At 41.9% G+C, this 15,424-nt stretch overlaps 1 protein-coding gene across 9 annotated transcripts in view; it reads right to left on the bottom strand.

Moving 5' to 3' along the window:
- Hem (Nck associated protein 1 Hem) overlaps positions 1-15,424 on the bottom strand; it is a 57,258-nt gene that overhangs the window by 32,092 nt on the left and 9,742 nt on the right. For all 9 annotated transcript variants that reach the window (XM_076191907.1, XM_076191911.1, XM_076191909.1 and 6 more), the window contains exons 6-20: positions 12,910-13,122; positions 12,691-12,804; positions 12,369-12,507; positions 9,532-9,678; positions 9,138-9,288; positions 8,877-8,951; positions 8,554-8,758; positions 8,163-8,295; positions 7,891-8,010; positions 6,838-6,968; positions 6,304-6,426; positions 5,943-6,067; positions 5,521-5,623; positions 4,716-4,944; positions 4,446-4,539 (exon numbers count right to left, since the gene is read on the bottom strand). In XM_076191907.1, the coding sequence (XP_076048022.1) occupies positions 4,446-4,539; positions 4,716-4,944; positions 5,521-5,623; positions 5,943-6,067; positions 6,304-6,426; positions 6,838-6,968; positions 7,891-8,010; positions 8,163-8,295; positions 8,554-8,758; positions 8,877-8,951; positions 9,138-9,288; positions 9,532-9,678; positions 12,369-12,507; positions 12,691-12,804; positions 12,910-13,122 (2,102 nt within the window). The remainder of the gene's footprint in view (positions 1-4,445; positions 4,540-4,715; positions 4,945-5,520; positions 5,624-5,942; positions 6,068-6,303; positions 6,427-6,837; positions 6,969-7,890; positions 8,011-8,162; positions 8,296-8,553; positions 8,759-8,876; positions 8,952-9,137; positions 9,289-9,531; positions 9,679-12,368; positions 12,508-12,690; positions 12,805-12,909; positions 13,123-15,424) is intronic.

Genomic DNA, 15,424 nt, shown 5'->3' with positions numbered 1-15,424 from the left:
GATGTGGGTCTTTGTAAGTGCATATGGGCCGGGCAGTGAGAAGAGCATGGAAGAAAGGGAGGCCTTTTGGATAGATTTAAATGAGTGCATAGAGGGTTTAGGAAGAAATGTCAATGTAATAGTACTGGGAGACCTTAATGCTAGAGTGGGAAATGGTCCAATCGATGGAGTGGTTGGGAAGTGTGGAGTTCCAGGAAAGAATCGTAGTGGAGAGTTGATGGTGGAAATGTGTCTAGAAAGAGAGTTGATGATAGCAAATACAGTGTTTCGGAAGAAAGTCAAGCATAAGTACACATGGGAGAGGGTGGTGGAGGGAAGGGTGGTAGATAGAGCGCTAATGGATTATGTAGTGGTAAATAGGATTATGATAGGAAGAGTTAAGGATGTACATGTGCTAAGGGGAGAGGGTGGGGGAATATCAGATCATTTTTTGGTGGAAGGTAAGTTGAGAGTGGAGGATAGATGGAGAAGGAGGAAAGGGACAAAAGGTAGGGAGGTTCTTAGAGTGAACTCCTTGAATGAAAAGGAAAAGGAGAAGGAGTACGAAAAGAAGCTGAAGGAGGAGTGGGAGGGAGTAAAGGATAGAGCAGAGATGGGTGTGGAGGAGGAATGGGGATGGTTCAAGGAGGGAGTCTTAAAGTGTGCAAGGATGGTGTGTGGAACAAGAAGGACAGGGGGAAATAGAAGAAAGGGTAGTGAATGGTGGGATGAGGAAACAAAGAAGGTTGTAGAAGAGAAGAAGCGAGCATTCACAGATTGGTTACAAAAGAGGACAGGGGAGTCATATGAGACGTACAAAGAAAAGAAAAGAGAAGTAAAGCAAAAGGTAAAGGAGGCAAAGAGGAGAGCAGATGTGAAATGGGGTAGGAGTATGACAGAAAATTTTGAAAGTAATAAAAAGATGTTTTGGAAAGAAATTAAGAGAGGAAGAGGAGGCGAATCAAGTAGGGAAGAAAAGGTAAAAGGTACAGATGGAGAGTTGATAATGGAAGAGATGGCAGTGAGGGGAAGATGGGCAGAATATTTTAGGGAGTTGCTGAATGTGAAGGAGGATAGGGAAGGAAAGATAGCTGCAGTGGGAAATACGAAGAAAATGAGAGTGATGAGTGAGGAGAATGGAGGAGAAATAAGGAAGGATGAGGTGAAGGCAGTTGTAAAGATGATGAAAGCAGGTAAGGCACCTGGTCTGGATGGATGTCATGCAGAATGTCTGAAAAAGGGAGGTTCAGTGATGGTGGACTGGTTGGTGAGATTATTTAATGTTTGCTGGAGAGAGGGTAGAGTACTGGAGGACTGGAGTAGTGCCTGTATAGTTCCTCTTTACAAGGGAAAAGGGGACAAGTGTGAATGTAGTAATTTCAGAGGGATTAGCCTGTTGAGTGTAGTAGGGAAGGCTTATGGGAGAATCTTAATTGAGAGGATTAGGAGAGGAACAGAAGGAGTAATTGGTGAGGAACAGTGTGGATTTAGGACGGGTAGAGGTTGTGTAGATCAGATCTTTGTGGTAAGACAGATATGTGAGAAAGCTATAGGAAAGGGGAAGGATGTTTTTTGGGCTTTTATGGATCTGGAAAAGGCTTATGATAGGGTAGACAGAAAGGCACTGTGGGAGGTTATGCAGATTTATGGGATAGGAGGAAAGCTTTTGGGAGCTGTCAAGAGTTTTTATGTGAGTAGTAGAGCATGTGTTAGGATTGGAAATGGAGAGAGTGAGTGGTTTGAAGTAAAGGTGGGACTTCGTCAAGGATGCGTTATGTCGCCCTGGCTGTTCAACTTATACATGGATGGGGTGGTGCGAGAGGTGAATGCTAGGGTAGTGAGTCAGGGATTGGAGATGATTAAAGAAAATGGAGAAAAGTGGGAGGTGAGCCAGCTGTTGTTTGCGGACGACACTGCGCTTGTGGCAAGGTCAGAGGAGGGATTGAGGAAGCTGGTGGCAGAGTTTGGGAGAGTATGTGATAGAAGAAAGCTAAAGATAAATGTGGGTAAAAGTAAGGTGATGAGATGTACAAGGGGTGAAAGTGGCAGTAGACTGGAAGTGAACATTAAGGGAGAGCGACTGGAGGAAGTGGATAGTTTTTAGATACTTGGGTGCAAGTGTAGCAGGAAAAGGTGGAGTGAAGGTGGAGGTAGAATGTAGATTGAGAGAAGCGAGTAAATGCCTTGGTGGTTTAAAGAGTGTAATGAGAAATAGACATTTGGGAATGGATGCGAAGAGGAGACTGTATGAAGGAGTGATTGTGCCAACAGCACTGTATGGGGCAGAAACGTGGAACATAAGAGAAGAAGAGAGAAGGAGTTTGAATGTGTTTGAGATGAGGTGTCTGAGAAGTATGGTGGGGGTTACTAGGCTAGATAGAGTGAGAAATGAGAAGGTGAGGAGGAGAACAGGGGTGAAAAAGGATTTGGGAGAGAGGGTTGATGAAAGAATATTAGGATGGTTTGGACACATGGAAAGAATGAGTGAAGAAAGACTAGTAAAAGAGGTATGGAAGGCAGATGTGGAGGGAGTGAACATGAGGGGACGTCCTAGGATGAGGTGGATGGATGGGGTGAAGGGGGCTTTGGGGAAGAGGGGAATGTCTGTTGAGGAAGGAAGGGAGAGGACGGAAGACAGAGGTGAGTGGAGAATGGTTGTATATGGATGATGTTGTGACTGCATGGGGAGAAATGGGCGGGGGGGGTGGGGGTGGGGTAGTGTGTGTGAGTGAGTTTTGACGCAGCCCGAAGGGATTTCTCCCCGTCCTCTCCTTATATGCAAGGGGGGACGGAGAGGGGGGGTCGCCGATTAAATGAAGCGGCCTTGCTGTGGATGTGCTGTGTCCTGCGACACTGCTTCTGACCCAGGGCGGTGGGCAGGGTGCAGGGATGACCCGTCATCCAGGAGGTGCTCAGATGAGAGGAAGGGTGGGAGGGGTGTGGAGTGTATTTAGGGATGAAATGGGTGGGAGTGTTTTTATGCCTTTCCCTTTTTGGCTACCTCCCTTGGAAGGGGGAAAAAGCCTTGGTATATGTATGTATGTATGTAGTAGAGCTTGTGTCAGGATTAGAAATGGAGAGAGTGAGTGGTTCGAGGTAAAGGTGGGACTTCGTCAAGGATGCATTATGTCGCCCTGGCTGTTCAACTTATACATGGAAGGGGTAGTGCGAGAGGTAAATGCAAGGGTAGTGGGTCAGGGATTGGAGATGGTTAAAGAAAATGGAGAAAAGTGGGAGGTGAACCAGCTGTTGTTTGCAGACGACACTGCGCTTGTGGCAGGATCAGAGGAGGGATTGAGGAAGTTGGTGACAGAGTTTGGGAGAGTATGTGATAGAAGAAAGCTAAAGATAAATGTGGGTAAAAGTAAGGTGATGAGATGTACAAGGGGTGAAAATGGCAGTAGTGTGGAAGTGAGCAGTAAGGGAGAGAGACTGGAGGAAGTGGATAGTTTTAGATACTTGGGTGCAAATGTGGCAGGAAAAGGTGGAGTGAAGGTGGAGGTAGAATGTAGATTGAGAGAAGCGAGTAAATGCCTTGGTGGATTAAAAAGTGTAATGAGGAATAGACATTTGGGAATGGATGCTAAGAGACTATATGAAGGAGTGATTGTGCCAACAGTACTGTATGGGGCAGAAACATGGAACATAAGAGAGGAAGAGAGAAGGAGTTTGAATGTGTTTGAGATGAGGTGTCTGAGAAGTATGATGGGGGTTACTAGGCTAGATAGAGTGAGAAATGAGGAGGTGAGGAGGAGAACAGGGGTGGAAAGGGGGTTGGGAGATAGGGTTGATGAAAGAGTATTGGGATGGTTTGGACACATGGAAAGAATGAGTGAAGAAAGACTAGTAAAAGAGGTATGGAAGGCAGATGTGGAGGGAGTGAACATGAAGGGACGTCCTAGGATGAGGTGGATGGATGGGGTGAAGGGAGCTTTGGGGAAGAGGGGAATGTCTGTTGAGGAAGGATGGGAGAGGACAGAAGACAGGAGTGAATGGAGAATGGTTGTATATGGATGATGATGTGATGCATGAGGTGGAATGGGCAGGGGGATGGGGGGTGTGGTAGTATGTGTGAGCAAAATTTGACGCAGCCCGAAGGGATTTCTCCCCGTCTTCTCCTCTATGCATGGGGGGACGGAGAGGGGGGGTCGCCGATTTTGATGAAGCGGCCTTGCTGTGGATGTGCTGTGTCTTGCAACACTGCTTCTGACCCAGGGCAGTAGACAAGGTGCAGGGATGACCCGTCATCCAGGTGCTAAGATGAGAGGGAGGGTGGAGGGGTGTGGAGTGTATTCAGGGATGGAATGGGTGGGGAGTGATTTTAAGCCTTTTCCTTTTTGGCTACCTCCCTTGTAAGGGGGAAAAAGCCTTGGTATATGTATGTATGTATGCTATGTAACCACAGGTTGTTATAAGTTAAAACACTTGACTTGGGACCTTACTGTACCAAAGAAGGACCTACTCACGTTGAAGCTTCTTAAACAAATCCTTCATCTGTTCTGGTTTGTCGAAGTTGGTTCTCATTGACAACAACACCTCTTTGTTAATTACCACTAAACGCTGAAATGATACACAGCAAGTTTCAACCACATATTTGCATAAACATATATTTATGAGAGGTCATTTCTCTCCTTTATAGTAGGAGTGGCCAACACAAACCATACATTCACTTCTAAAATTATTTCTAAACAGTTATTTCATGTAAATATCTACTTGACTACAAGTCAGAAACCAACCCTTAGCTCTTGCACTTGATTTGCAATGTGCCACATCAGGTTCTCATTCAGTGCCTTCATGCCATAGGGGCCTATCAACTCTGCTAAAGCTCTAAGCTCATTCACATCTGAGAATTCTTCAGCTGCAAATGGTTGAGCACCTTCTGATGTCAAGGACACAAAAGCTCTTTGATTCTTGGAGAACACAATATGGCCCGCACTAACTCGTCGTAATAGAATATCTGCATACCTGCAAGTGGGGAATGGTTACCATTATATATGAACACCACTGCAAACAATTACATTACCTCCTTAACCCTTTATTTCCCAAGAGGTCTTCACTAAATAAACCTGTCTGTTACTGTCCTATAATGGAGATCTTATTTTCTCAAACTTTGGCTAATATGTTTAAACAAATTGATGTGCTGGAGTTGAATAAATTTTAGCTCCAGCCCTTGCTAGGTGGAACCAACAATGGGTGCCTGTAATATGAAAGAATCATCTCCCTGTTGCTCTTCTTCATAACCCACGAACACCCATACCCTCATCTGGTAATTTCCTGATGAACTAACAGGTCCAAGATCTCTCTATCAACTTCACCTATATTTCTTCCCACTTTTTACATAAGGAGAGTTGACATCTAATGACTGCTCCCCTCCTCCTACTACTACTACAAATTGATGGGACTGAAAAAGTCCAATGCTTATATATAACCAATAACAATCTACTTCTTCCCAGATCTGACCCATGAACCACTGTCAGCTGCTGTGAGGCTGTGGAATTCCAGTCAATGAAACTCAAGGCAACAATTAACATTGTTCATTACCAGGTGTTGTAGAGTGCAGTGATGGTTTTCTCTCCATGACTATCTTGAAGCTGCGTCTGCTGTAGCAGGACATTGTTAAATACTCTTGTGATGTCTATATGCACTGTAAAGGATCCCATCATTTTCAGAAATCATTCTTGTAATAATTTCAATAACAAGAGCTATAACCACTATTAACAAATGGCCACATGCAAGTGCAAAAGAAATAGAAATATATGCAAATTTTGTCATTTATATTTTGTGTGTGCACATGTTCTCATGGGTGTGAGTGGGTGCCTTTGACTTGTATAGGGGAAGAAACCTTTGGCATATAGACAATATGCACATCTGTATCTTTCTAATAGGAAATGGTCAACTGTTAATTGTAACAAATATACTTCTAGAATGTGTAAACAACATAAAATAGATTATATCCATCTCACCATAATTTTCAACGGTCTGTAGAACACTCATGTATGTCCGAACGCTGGTAAGCAGTTCCGAGGGTTTAGCTATTTCACTAGTTGTTTCATTGTACATAACCATTCCCACTAAAGCCCTTGCAAACCTGAATAATATAAACCCTTCTTTAATTCAATGTCAACTTGTATGCTGTTTCATTTCTTGCATGCAAGCTCACTAAAATTTTCACTTAAAAAGACCAATAAAGCAAGACTATATGATGTAAAAAGAGGCCTTTAAAATATCTTCCTTCTTTTTCATAAAAAATATACAGGTCTCACACTAGGGTATGTCAATTTATTGCATGAAACTTAAGACTTATGAAAAAAAAAGAATATCTACCTCTGTTCAAGGTGCTGGTACAGGTATTCCCTAGGAGCAAAGGTGTACTCCCACACTTGGACCTGGCTGCAGTAATTTATTGCAAAGCAGAGTTCTGTCAAGGCCATGTGCAATTTATCCATTCTGCAAGGTACAATATCTGTTAGCTCAATTTTACACAATATGAAAGAAAAAAAATGCATCAAATCGCAGAAAATATTGATACAGAATAACCAGTGATCACTTTATACATTTCATTTTTCATAATCAATCGATCTATTGCCCCAATAGTATCTTTACACAAGTCTTGTAGCTCCTAGGAATAATGACAATTTGAATCAGCTAAAGAAAGACATAACTAACTAGGATCAACCATATACAACTTCAATAATTCAGTATCATCATAAGTTCCAAATTCAGCTCCAGTTACTCTCTTCAAGTGAAACATCACCTGAAATCTGCTATGATAAAGTAATTTGTGACCACTAATATTACAGCAAGAACAATGGACATTAAGTAGGTAAAAAGTTAACTGAAGGAGTATTTATTACATACGTGGTAAGTTCTTCTCTTGTCTTTCTGTAACTTTCATGGCCAGGTCTGCCTTCTGCAGCCTCTTCCTTCTTCTTCTTCTTCTCCTTCTTTTTGTGACTTAGTATAAGAGGAACTGTGTGTTTTGGTAGTAGCTACAGAAAAGACAACATTCATTAATGATAAAATAACAGTTATGATGGGTACCTGCATGTAGTGGTCCTGCAGGATGGACAGCAAAGCTGCTCACTTTCAAAACCTGTCAAACCCTTCACCTCCACTATAAACACATTAAAACCCAATGAGCTCCCTTCTCATCTCAACATTTCTTGTTCCATTTTCTATTCATTTTATTTTGTTGGTCATTATCAACAAGAGAGAACAAACATATGGAACAAGGAATATAAACAATGGGACTGCAATTATTGTAACAGATAATGTATCTATATAAGGGAGCCAAGTCAAAAGACACAAACCTACTCCCATCCATTCCACTCCCATCCACCACTTTTTCCTCCCTGTCACATGCAACCCCAAATACCTAAAACTATCCACTTCTTCCAGCCTCTCTCCTTTGAGATTTACTTCCAACTCACTCCAACCCTCTCCCCTTGTACATCTCATCACCTTACTTTCACCCACAGTTACCTTTAACTTTCTATTGCATACCTTACCAAACTCCATCACCAATTCCCTTAATTCCCCCTCTGACCCTGCCACAAGTACAGTGTCTTCAGAAAACAACTGGCTCACCTCCAACTTTTCTCCATTTTCTTTCACCATCTCCAGTTCCCTGCCCATTACCCTCACAGTTACCTCCCGCACCACCCCATCCATGTGTGCACTGAACAAATAATAAAAATGTTAGAAGATACAAAATACTTCTTAATCAGTAATGGTGCTTTTAATGTACAACCCAGTGATAAATTGGCCACTAGCAAAGAGTTCATGACTATTTCATTTAAATTAACTGTTACAGTGAAGCACACTACAGATTTCATTAGTTAATGTCAGACAAATTTACTCAGGGAATATCAAGTTAGCAAAGGGGTTAAGATATATAAAATCAATCACTACCTTATCAGACAGGATACACTGTTCATCACAGATGGTGGTGATAATATTCTTGGCCTCCTTAGCCATCTCTTCAAGGAACATGTTGACTACGGACAGGCTTCTTTCCCGAATATGATACCGCTGCAGCAATAGGCATGGTATGATAATCAAAGGAATTGAGTATATTGAGTGAAGTAGCATTTGTGCTATTGCCAAGCCTAGGAGACTATTATACATTTCTTACAAGAGCTTATAGCTATAAGAGATAATAAAAATCTATCTAAAGACATTACCTCTTCTGGACAAACTTCATGAGTGCAGGCCTGCATATGGGAGCAGATCAGTGGGAAAGCAATAATATACCGGTTTTGCGCAGGGAATTCCAAGCACATGTGGAAGTTGTCTTCAAACTGTTTGCTGAAGAAGCTGTTATAAAAAAAGAAAACAAAAAGAAAACAAGAATCAAGTCTTTGGAAAAGTTATTAAAACACCTAACTATACCTTGTCATCATTAAAACATATGCATGTCATTATATTTTTTTTATTTGAATAAAGAATTAGCTAAAAATTATCCTGTATCCATTCTGCAGGGTACAATATCTGTTAGATCAGTTTGTATTCATTCCTAGGCCAAAGCTCTTCATCTTAGCAAGCCTGTTAGTATTTCTGCATTCAAAATCTTACCAGAATATTGAAAGATCTGATGTCTCATTCAACATCTCATCCAGATAGTCTACCATCTTTGTGTGGAAAACAATCTGATTGATAAGTGCAGCCATTTCCCTATTGTCTCTTAGCTGAAGACCTGTGCGATTCTGTGTGCTGTAGGCTTGGATACGGAACCAGTCTAGTCTTATGCCCCGAAAGTCAAATGAACTTCCTTCATCCACTGGAAGCAAATCATTATTCATAAACACATTGAACAAATCTCATATATGTGTCATTATTTTTCTATATCTTTGAGTTAATAGGTATACAGGTAGAGGTGGCATGTCTGCAGTTAGTACCTTGTTTGACAGTGAGTTGGCCGTTCTCATTTGTCACTGAGGAGAGATTGATTGACTGAGAACCTCCCTCATCAACTGTAAATAATTAAGGTTATTATGCCAACTAGATACTACAAGATAGGACCTACATTACTAGTTAGTATACATGTGAAAGGGCAGCAAATTGCTACATAATCCAAAACATTATGCTGGGTAAGTCTGTTGATATAGGACTTGAGGAATTTACAATGCAAAAAAGAAGCAACAAGGAACATCTTTCACCTTGTTTGACACTTAGCTGTCCAATCTCACTACACATGGAAGAGAGAATTATGGACTCATCTTCAGGGAGGTTCTGAAGACTCTGCATTAGCTGGTTTAAAGCTATAGCATCATAGCCATTAAGGTACTGAATGTAGTACCTCTGCAGCACCTGAGGAAATATACCCATGGTTAATACTACATTTTTCCTTTATGTTCCTCTATGCACACTTCAAATAAGTTGATAACATATATTTCTCCCATAAAAAGGGTAACAAAAAAGATAGACAAATGGACATACAAATAAGTTTATAACATCTATTTCTCCCATGAAAAGGCTAACAGAAAAAGAGATAGATAGGCAAATGGACATACTTAAGAAATTGAGAAAACACTAAGCCATTCCCTCACTCACCTGTGAGTACTTTTTGACAAGAGCCCTTAGTTCCTCCATGTGGAAGAGCAGTTCAGGTAACTGTCTGTCCACAAGATCCTCTGCCGATTTACCACTTTTCACCTTTTGCAATGGTGGGTTTTCATGGTGACGTAGTAGCCATAGCACCTAATCAAGATACAACAGTATAACATATATCTTTGTTAAGGTTGTGTGGTAGCCTACTTAACTGATTTTGTACTAGTTCTTGACCTTTAAATACCCCTTTTCAGCTTTTCTTCATATTAGTTGCATACTAAAACCATCATTGCCCACATACTGCTAAGTTTAAAGCTTATTCACTGTTATACCCAAGTCCACACATTCATTCTCACACTAGAACAATTCAATCAATAGATACTCTATTAATTGTTTGTGTCAATACTTTAATATGCAACAGTATATCTTTCTCCAACAAAACAAACTAAACACTGATAAAGAAAACATATATCTATATACCATCACACTCTCCTCCACCACCCTTTTTTCCCTCTCATCTTACCTCCTCACGGATGACAGGTCATTTTTGTATCCCACCCAATGCCCTGGGTCAGAAGAAATACAGCAAAACACAGCACACCCACAGCAAGGCCACTTCATTTAATTGACAACCCCCACTCTCCTCCCCCCTCATGCAGAAAAATAGCAGACGGGGAGAAATCCCTTCGGGCTGCATCAAAATATCATTCACACATAACCACTCCCTAATCCCCCATCCCCCCACTCACCCCCTTCTTTGCATCACAGTATCATCTATATAAAAAGAAAAGAAAAGAAGGTAATTACAAATACTAAACCTAAACTTACAATACAATTTAGGTGGAGCTAGAATTTAATATATGTATGATGTATGGAAGGTATGGAAGGCAGATGTGGAGGGAGTGAACATGAGGGGACGTCCTAGGATGAGGTGGATGGATGGGGTGAAGGGGGCTTTGGGGAAGAGGGGAATGTCTGTTGAGGAAGGAAGGGAGAGGACGGAAGACAGAGGTGAGTGGAGAATGGTTGTATATGGATGATGTTGTGACTGCATGAGGAGAAATGGGCGTGGGGGTGGGGGGTGGGGTAGTATGTGTGAGTAATTTTTGACGCAGCCCGAAGGGATTTCTCCCCGTCCTCTCCTTATATGCAAAGGGGGACGGAGAGGGGGGGTCGCCGATTAAATGAAGCGGCCTTGCTGTGGATGTACTGTGTCTTGCGACACTGCTTCTGACCCAGGGCGGTGGGCGGGGTGCAGGGATGACCCGTCATCCAGGAGGTGCTCAGATGAGAGGAAGGGTGGGAGGGGTGTGGAGTGTATTTGGGGATGAAATGGGTGGGAGTGTTTTTATGCCTTTCCCTTTTTGGCTACCTCCCTTGGAAGGGGGAAAAAGCCTTGGTATATGTATGTATGTATGATGTATGGATGTATAGAAGGGGGATGGGTGGTTAGTACAGTAGCCAGTGAGATGATCTGCATATTTAAGCCCATGTTATTTTAGTATTCTGCAGCATCTCTAAGTAAGGGTTATGCCCTAAACATTATATTAAAACTTATCAAGCTCTCTCCTAAGTTTTTTCCTTCTACCCCAACCTTATGTATAAATGTATATATGTTTATGAATTTATGTATGTATTGGAAGCTCGCTGGCCGATTGGGTTAAGGTGTCATTACTTGCAGCATAGGTCAAGGTGATAGAGGTTCATCCCTGCCACAGGCAAGTTGAACTAAGGGCACAGTTCACTAAATTCCACACTACAAAGTCCTCTTTAAAGGAGCACCATCCTAACCTCCTGATAGGGGGAGTTTGTGACATTAAACCAAATCATCATCAATCATGTATCACCTGATTCAGTTTAATGCAACAAACTCCCCCTCAAAGAAAGGGTTCAGTTGGTGCATTTTTTTTAAGTGATTCTGGGAAGCAGGGAATTCAATGTACATACATACATATACTAACAGCTTTTTCCCCCTTACAAGGGAGGCAGCCAAAAGGAAAGGAAAGAAAGAAAAAAAAATAAAAAGGCATAAAATCCACTCCCACCCATTCCATCCCCACATACTCCACTCCCATCCCCCCCCCTCCCTCCCTCTTATCTTGGCTCCTCCTGGATGATGGATCATCCCTGCATCTCGCCCACTGCCCTAGGTCAGAAGCAATGTAGCAAGGCACAACACATCCACAGCAAGGTTCAATGTAGTATGCTATAACTATAAACTCACTCCACTTGGCAGTCTTAAAACACCTCCACTCCTGATTCCTTGCCCATGTAGTGACATTCTAAGCCAATGCGTATTCCTTATATGTTTCTAACAAACCAAAACATTTAATTATTTCAGCAAAGACACAATGCACTAACCTTTGCATATCTATGAATAATTGGTATTCAGTTCCCCAAAAGACCAATCTAAGGGTTAAGACGGGCGGGGGGTGTGGGGTGGGGTAGTATGTGTGAGTAAATTTTGACGCAGCCCGAAGGGATTTCTCCCCGTCCTCTCCTTATATGCAAAGGGGGACGGAGAGGGGGGGTCGCCGATTAAATGAAGCGGCCTTGCTGTGGATGTACTGTGTCTTGCGACACTGCTTCTGACCCAGGGCGGTGGGCAGGGTTCAGGGATGACCCGTCATCCAGGAGGTGCTCAGATGAGAGGAAGGGTGGGAGGGGTGTGGAGTGTATTTAGGGATGAAATGGGTGGGAGTGTTTTTATGCCTTTCCCTTTGTGGCTACCTCCCTTGGAAGGGGGAAAAAGCCTTGGTATATGTATGTATGTATGTACTATTTATAAACCTCATTTTCATTCCTTAGAATCTCCTCTATGTTCTACATTTAAGTCTTACCTCATCCCTAGCAAAGCTGAGGCCCATGAAGACAAAGAGAGCCTTTGGCCCCAAGAGCCCGGGCTGATCTGTTAATATTAAACTTAACTCCTTCAAGGCAGTCCGAAGGTATTTTCTTCTTTCTCTGTGCATTAGGGGACTGTAAATATTTGTATACATCAGTGGAGAGTATAAAAGAAACAAGAAAGTTATGTAGTCATAAATATTGAATATCTACTTAATCCTATCCTATATAATTAATTCTGGACATTAGGTTTTGAGTTGCAATACAGTGTCCAAATTAAATCACAATAAAAAAAATGTGTAATGAAATGCTACTTACGCAGTGCTGACTGCCGTGTTGTAACTCTCTTTAACATCTGATACTCTCTTACTAAGTTCCTTGCGAGTTTCAAGGAAGGATTGAATGAAGGAATGGATGTGCAATACCTCATCTCTGGAAGACATTCACATAGTTTGTATAAAGTATTGGCAAAAGACAGCACAGTGACCATGATAAGCTCCATCTTATATTATTGACAAACTAACACAAGGTTAATACCTGAAAAGTGTGATGACCCATCCAGTTTGTAATGTCTGTGTCCAAATGTCTAAAACTTGTGGATTCTGGAGGGTGTGCGGAATGAGGAGGTAACCAAGAGATATCCATCTCTCTAACGTATCAAGAGACAGATATTCACATGGCATTGTATCTGTTTGTGCAGGGTTCAGTAGTTGGCTTGGATTGTTTACTAGACTCAACATCTGGGCAGCTCTGGAAAAAAAGAATCACATAAAAAAATGTGGATCTATGTTAGGTTGTTTTTGTGTTCTTCAGCACAGTAGGTTATGACACCAGAGTTATTGCTGGGATAGTAATGTAATTTCTTGTAGTTATGGCAGGAAAAAATGGCAAGCAGATGAAAAACAAATCAATGAATATGTTTATGAAAAAGAACTCTGCTCTTTTATCTTGAAAATCACTATCCATATAAGCAATGTTTTTTTCCAACCTTTATATACTACATAGTTTCCTCTCCTCGGAATTAAATTTTGTTTTGCTATTTTTGTGCCTCAGCTACATAGGAGCAGGAGCACCCTTGGACAAATGTACCAGACACACATTGTGGGATTAGAGACCTACAATAGGCCCCTATTTTCGAAAACATCCTGAGATGATATGGCTCACTTCAGTAATCAGCCCTACCCTTGAATACTGAACACATCACAGACATCTATCCAGGATGTAACACTTTACCCCATACTATTCAACACATCATAGAAGACTGCACTGTATACAATTATGCAAACCAAGAACACAATGTACACTCTATAAGTGATTCATGTGAAAACCCTGTTCCAGCCATGGTGTTCCTCAGGGAAAAGGACTGCTCAGCCAGACAGCCTAGGAAATGTCATCACCATCATTACCCTTGTACATTGAACACTGAACCCCTTTGTATTATGAATGTCCATCACACCTACTTCTGTGGGCGTCCCTCCCTACAAGCTCTATATGTATTGGTTAAGTATCCTAAACTCAGTTTTATCAATTTTTCTATCAATCAATCCATTACCCAATTATCTCTTGTAGGAAAACTGCAGGCCCCAGGATACTGGTCCATAATTTAAGAAGCTGCAACTCCAAGTAGTGATATCAAAGCATTGGAAGAAGGACAGTCCCCAAAAATACAGTGCCCCCACAGAGAAACTATCTACCTGATATAGTGATTTACAACCTCTACACCCCTCAACTTCCTTCCAGAGGTGTGGTCCTGTACGGCTAGTACCTAATACATTACATATCATTATATATTTTTTTAATATATGTTGCTCTATCTTGATACATTGCTTCTGACCCAGGGCAGTGGGCAAAATGCAGGGATGACTCATCATCCAGGAGGAGCCAAGAAAAGAGCAATGGTGAAAGGGAGTGGAGTATGTGGGGAAGAAATGGGTGGGAGGAGATTTGCCTTTGACATTGGCTACTTCCCTTGTAGGAGGAAAAAAGCTGTTGGTATATGTATGTACCTTCCAAGTTGCATCTGCTGTACATATATGTATATATATATATATACACATATATATATATATATATATATATACACACACACACACACCAAGGTCTTTTTCCCCCTTACAAGGGAGGGTAGCCAGTCAAAGGTTTAAATCCACTTCCACCCATTTCATCCCCACAAACTCCTCTCCCATTCATCATCCCTCTTTTTTTTTTTTTTTTTTTTTGGGGGGGGGGGGGAGGGCTACTCCTGGATGATGGGTCATCCCTGCATCTCACCCATTGTCATCTGTCAGAAGCAATGCAGCAAGACACAGCACATCCACAGCAAGGCCATTTCATTTAATCAGCAACCCCCCTCTTCATCCCCTCATGTAGAGAGAAGACAGGAGAAATCCCTTCAGGCTGTGTCAAAATATCATTCACACATATTCCCTCATCCCCCACCAACTCCCTTCCATGCATCACAGCATCATTCATACACAACCATTCTCCACTCACTCCTATCTTCTGTCTTCTCCCTTCCTTCCTCGACAGACATTCCTCTCTTTCCTAATGCCCCTTTTACCCTATCCATCCATCTCATGCTCACTCCCCGCACCTCTGCTTTCCACACCTCTTTTACCATTTTTCCTCACTCATTCTTTCCATGTATCCAAACCATACCAATACTCTTTCATCAATTCTATCTCCCAACTCCTTTTTCACCCCTGCTCTCCTCCTTGTTTCTCACTTTATCCAGCCTAGTAACCCCTACCATACTTCTCAGGTATTTCATCTCAAACACTTCCTCTCTTATGATCCATGTTTCTGCCCCATACAGTGCTGTCGGCACAGTCACCTCTTCATACAATCTCCTCTTAACATCCATTCCTAAATGTCTATTTCCCAAGGCATCTACTTGCTTCTCTCTATCTACATTCTTCCTCCACCCCCACTCCCCCCTTTTCCACTACATTTGCCCCTAAGTATCTAAACCTATCCATTTCCTCCAGTCTCTCTCCCTTAACCCCTTGAGTACCGGATGTGTGTTTTGTGACACCTGCGTGTCATGGCTGAG

The sequence above is a fragment of the Oratosquilla oratoria genome, chromosome 10 (genome assembly GCF_046742065.1).
Source record: "Oratosquilla oratoria isolate Oo_2021 chromosome 10, ASM4674206v1, whole genome shotgun sequence".
Taxonomy (NCBI): domain Eukaryota; kingdom Metazoa; phylum Arthropoda; class Malacostraca; order Stomatopoda; family Squillidae; genus Oratosquilla; species Oratosquilla oratoria.
The sequence above is the reverse complement of the archived record's forward strand: the minus strand, read 5'-3'. Positions and strand labels throughout refer to the sequence as shown.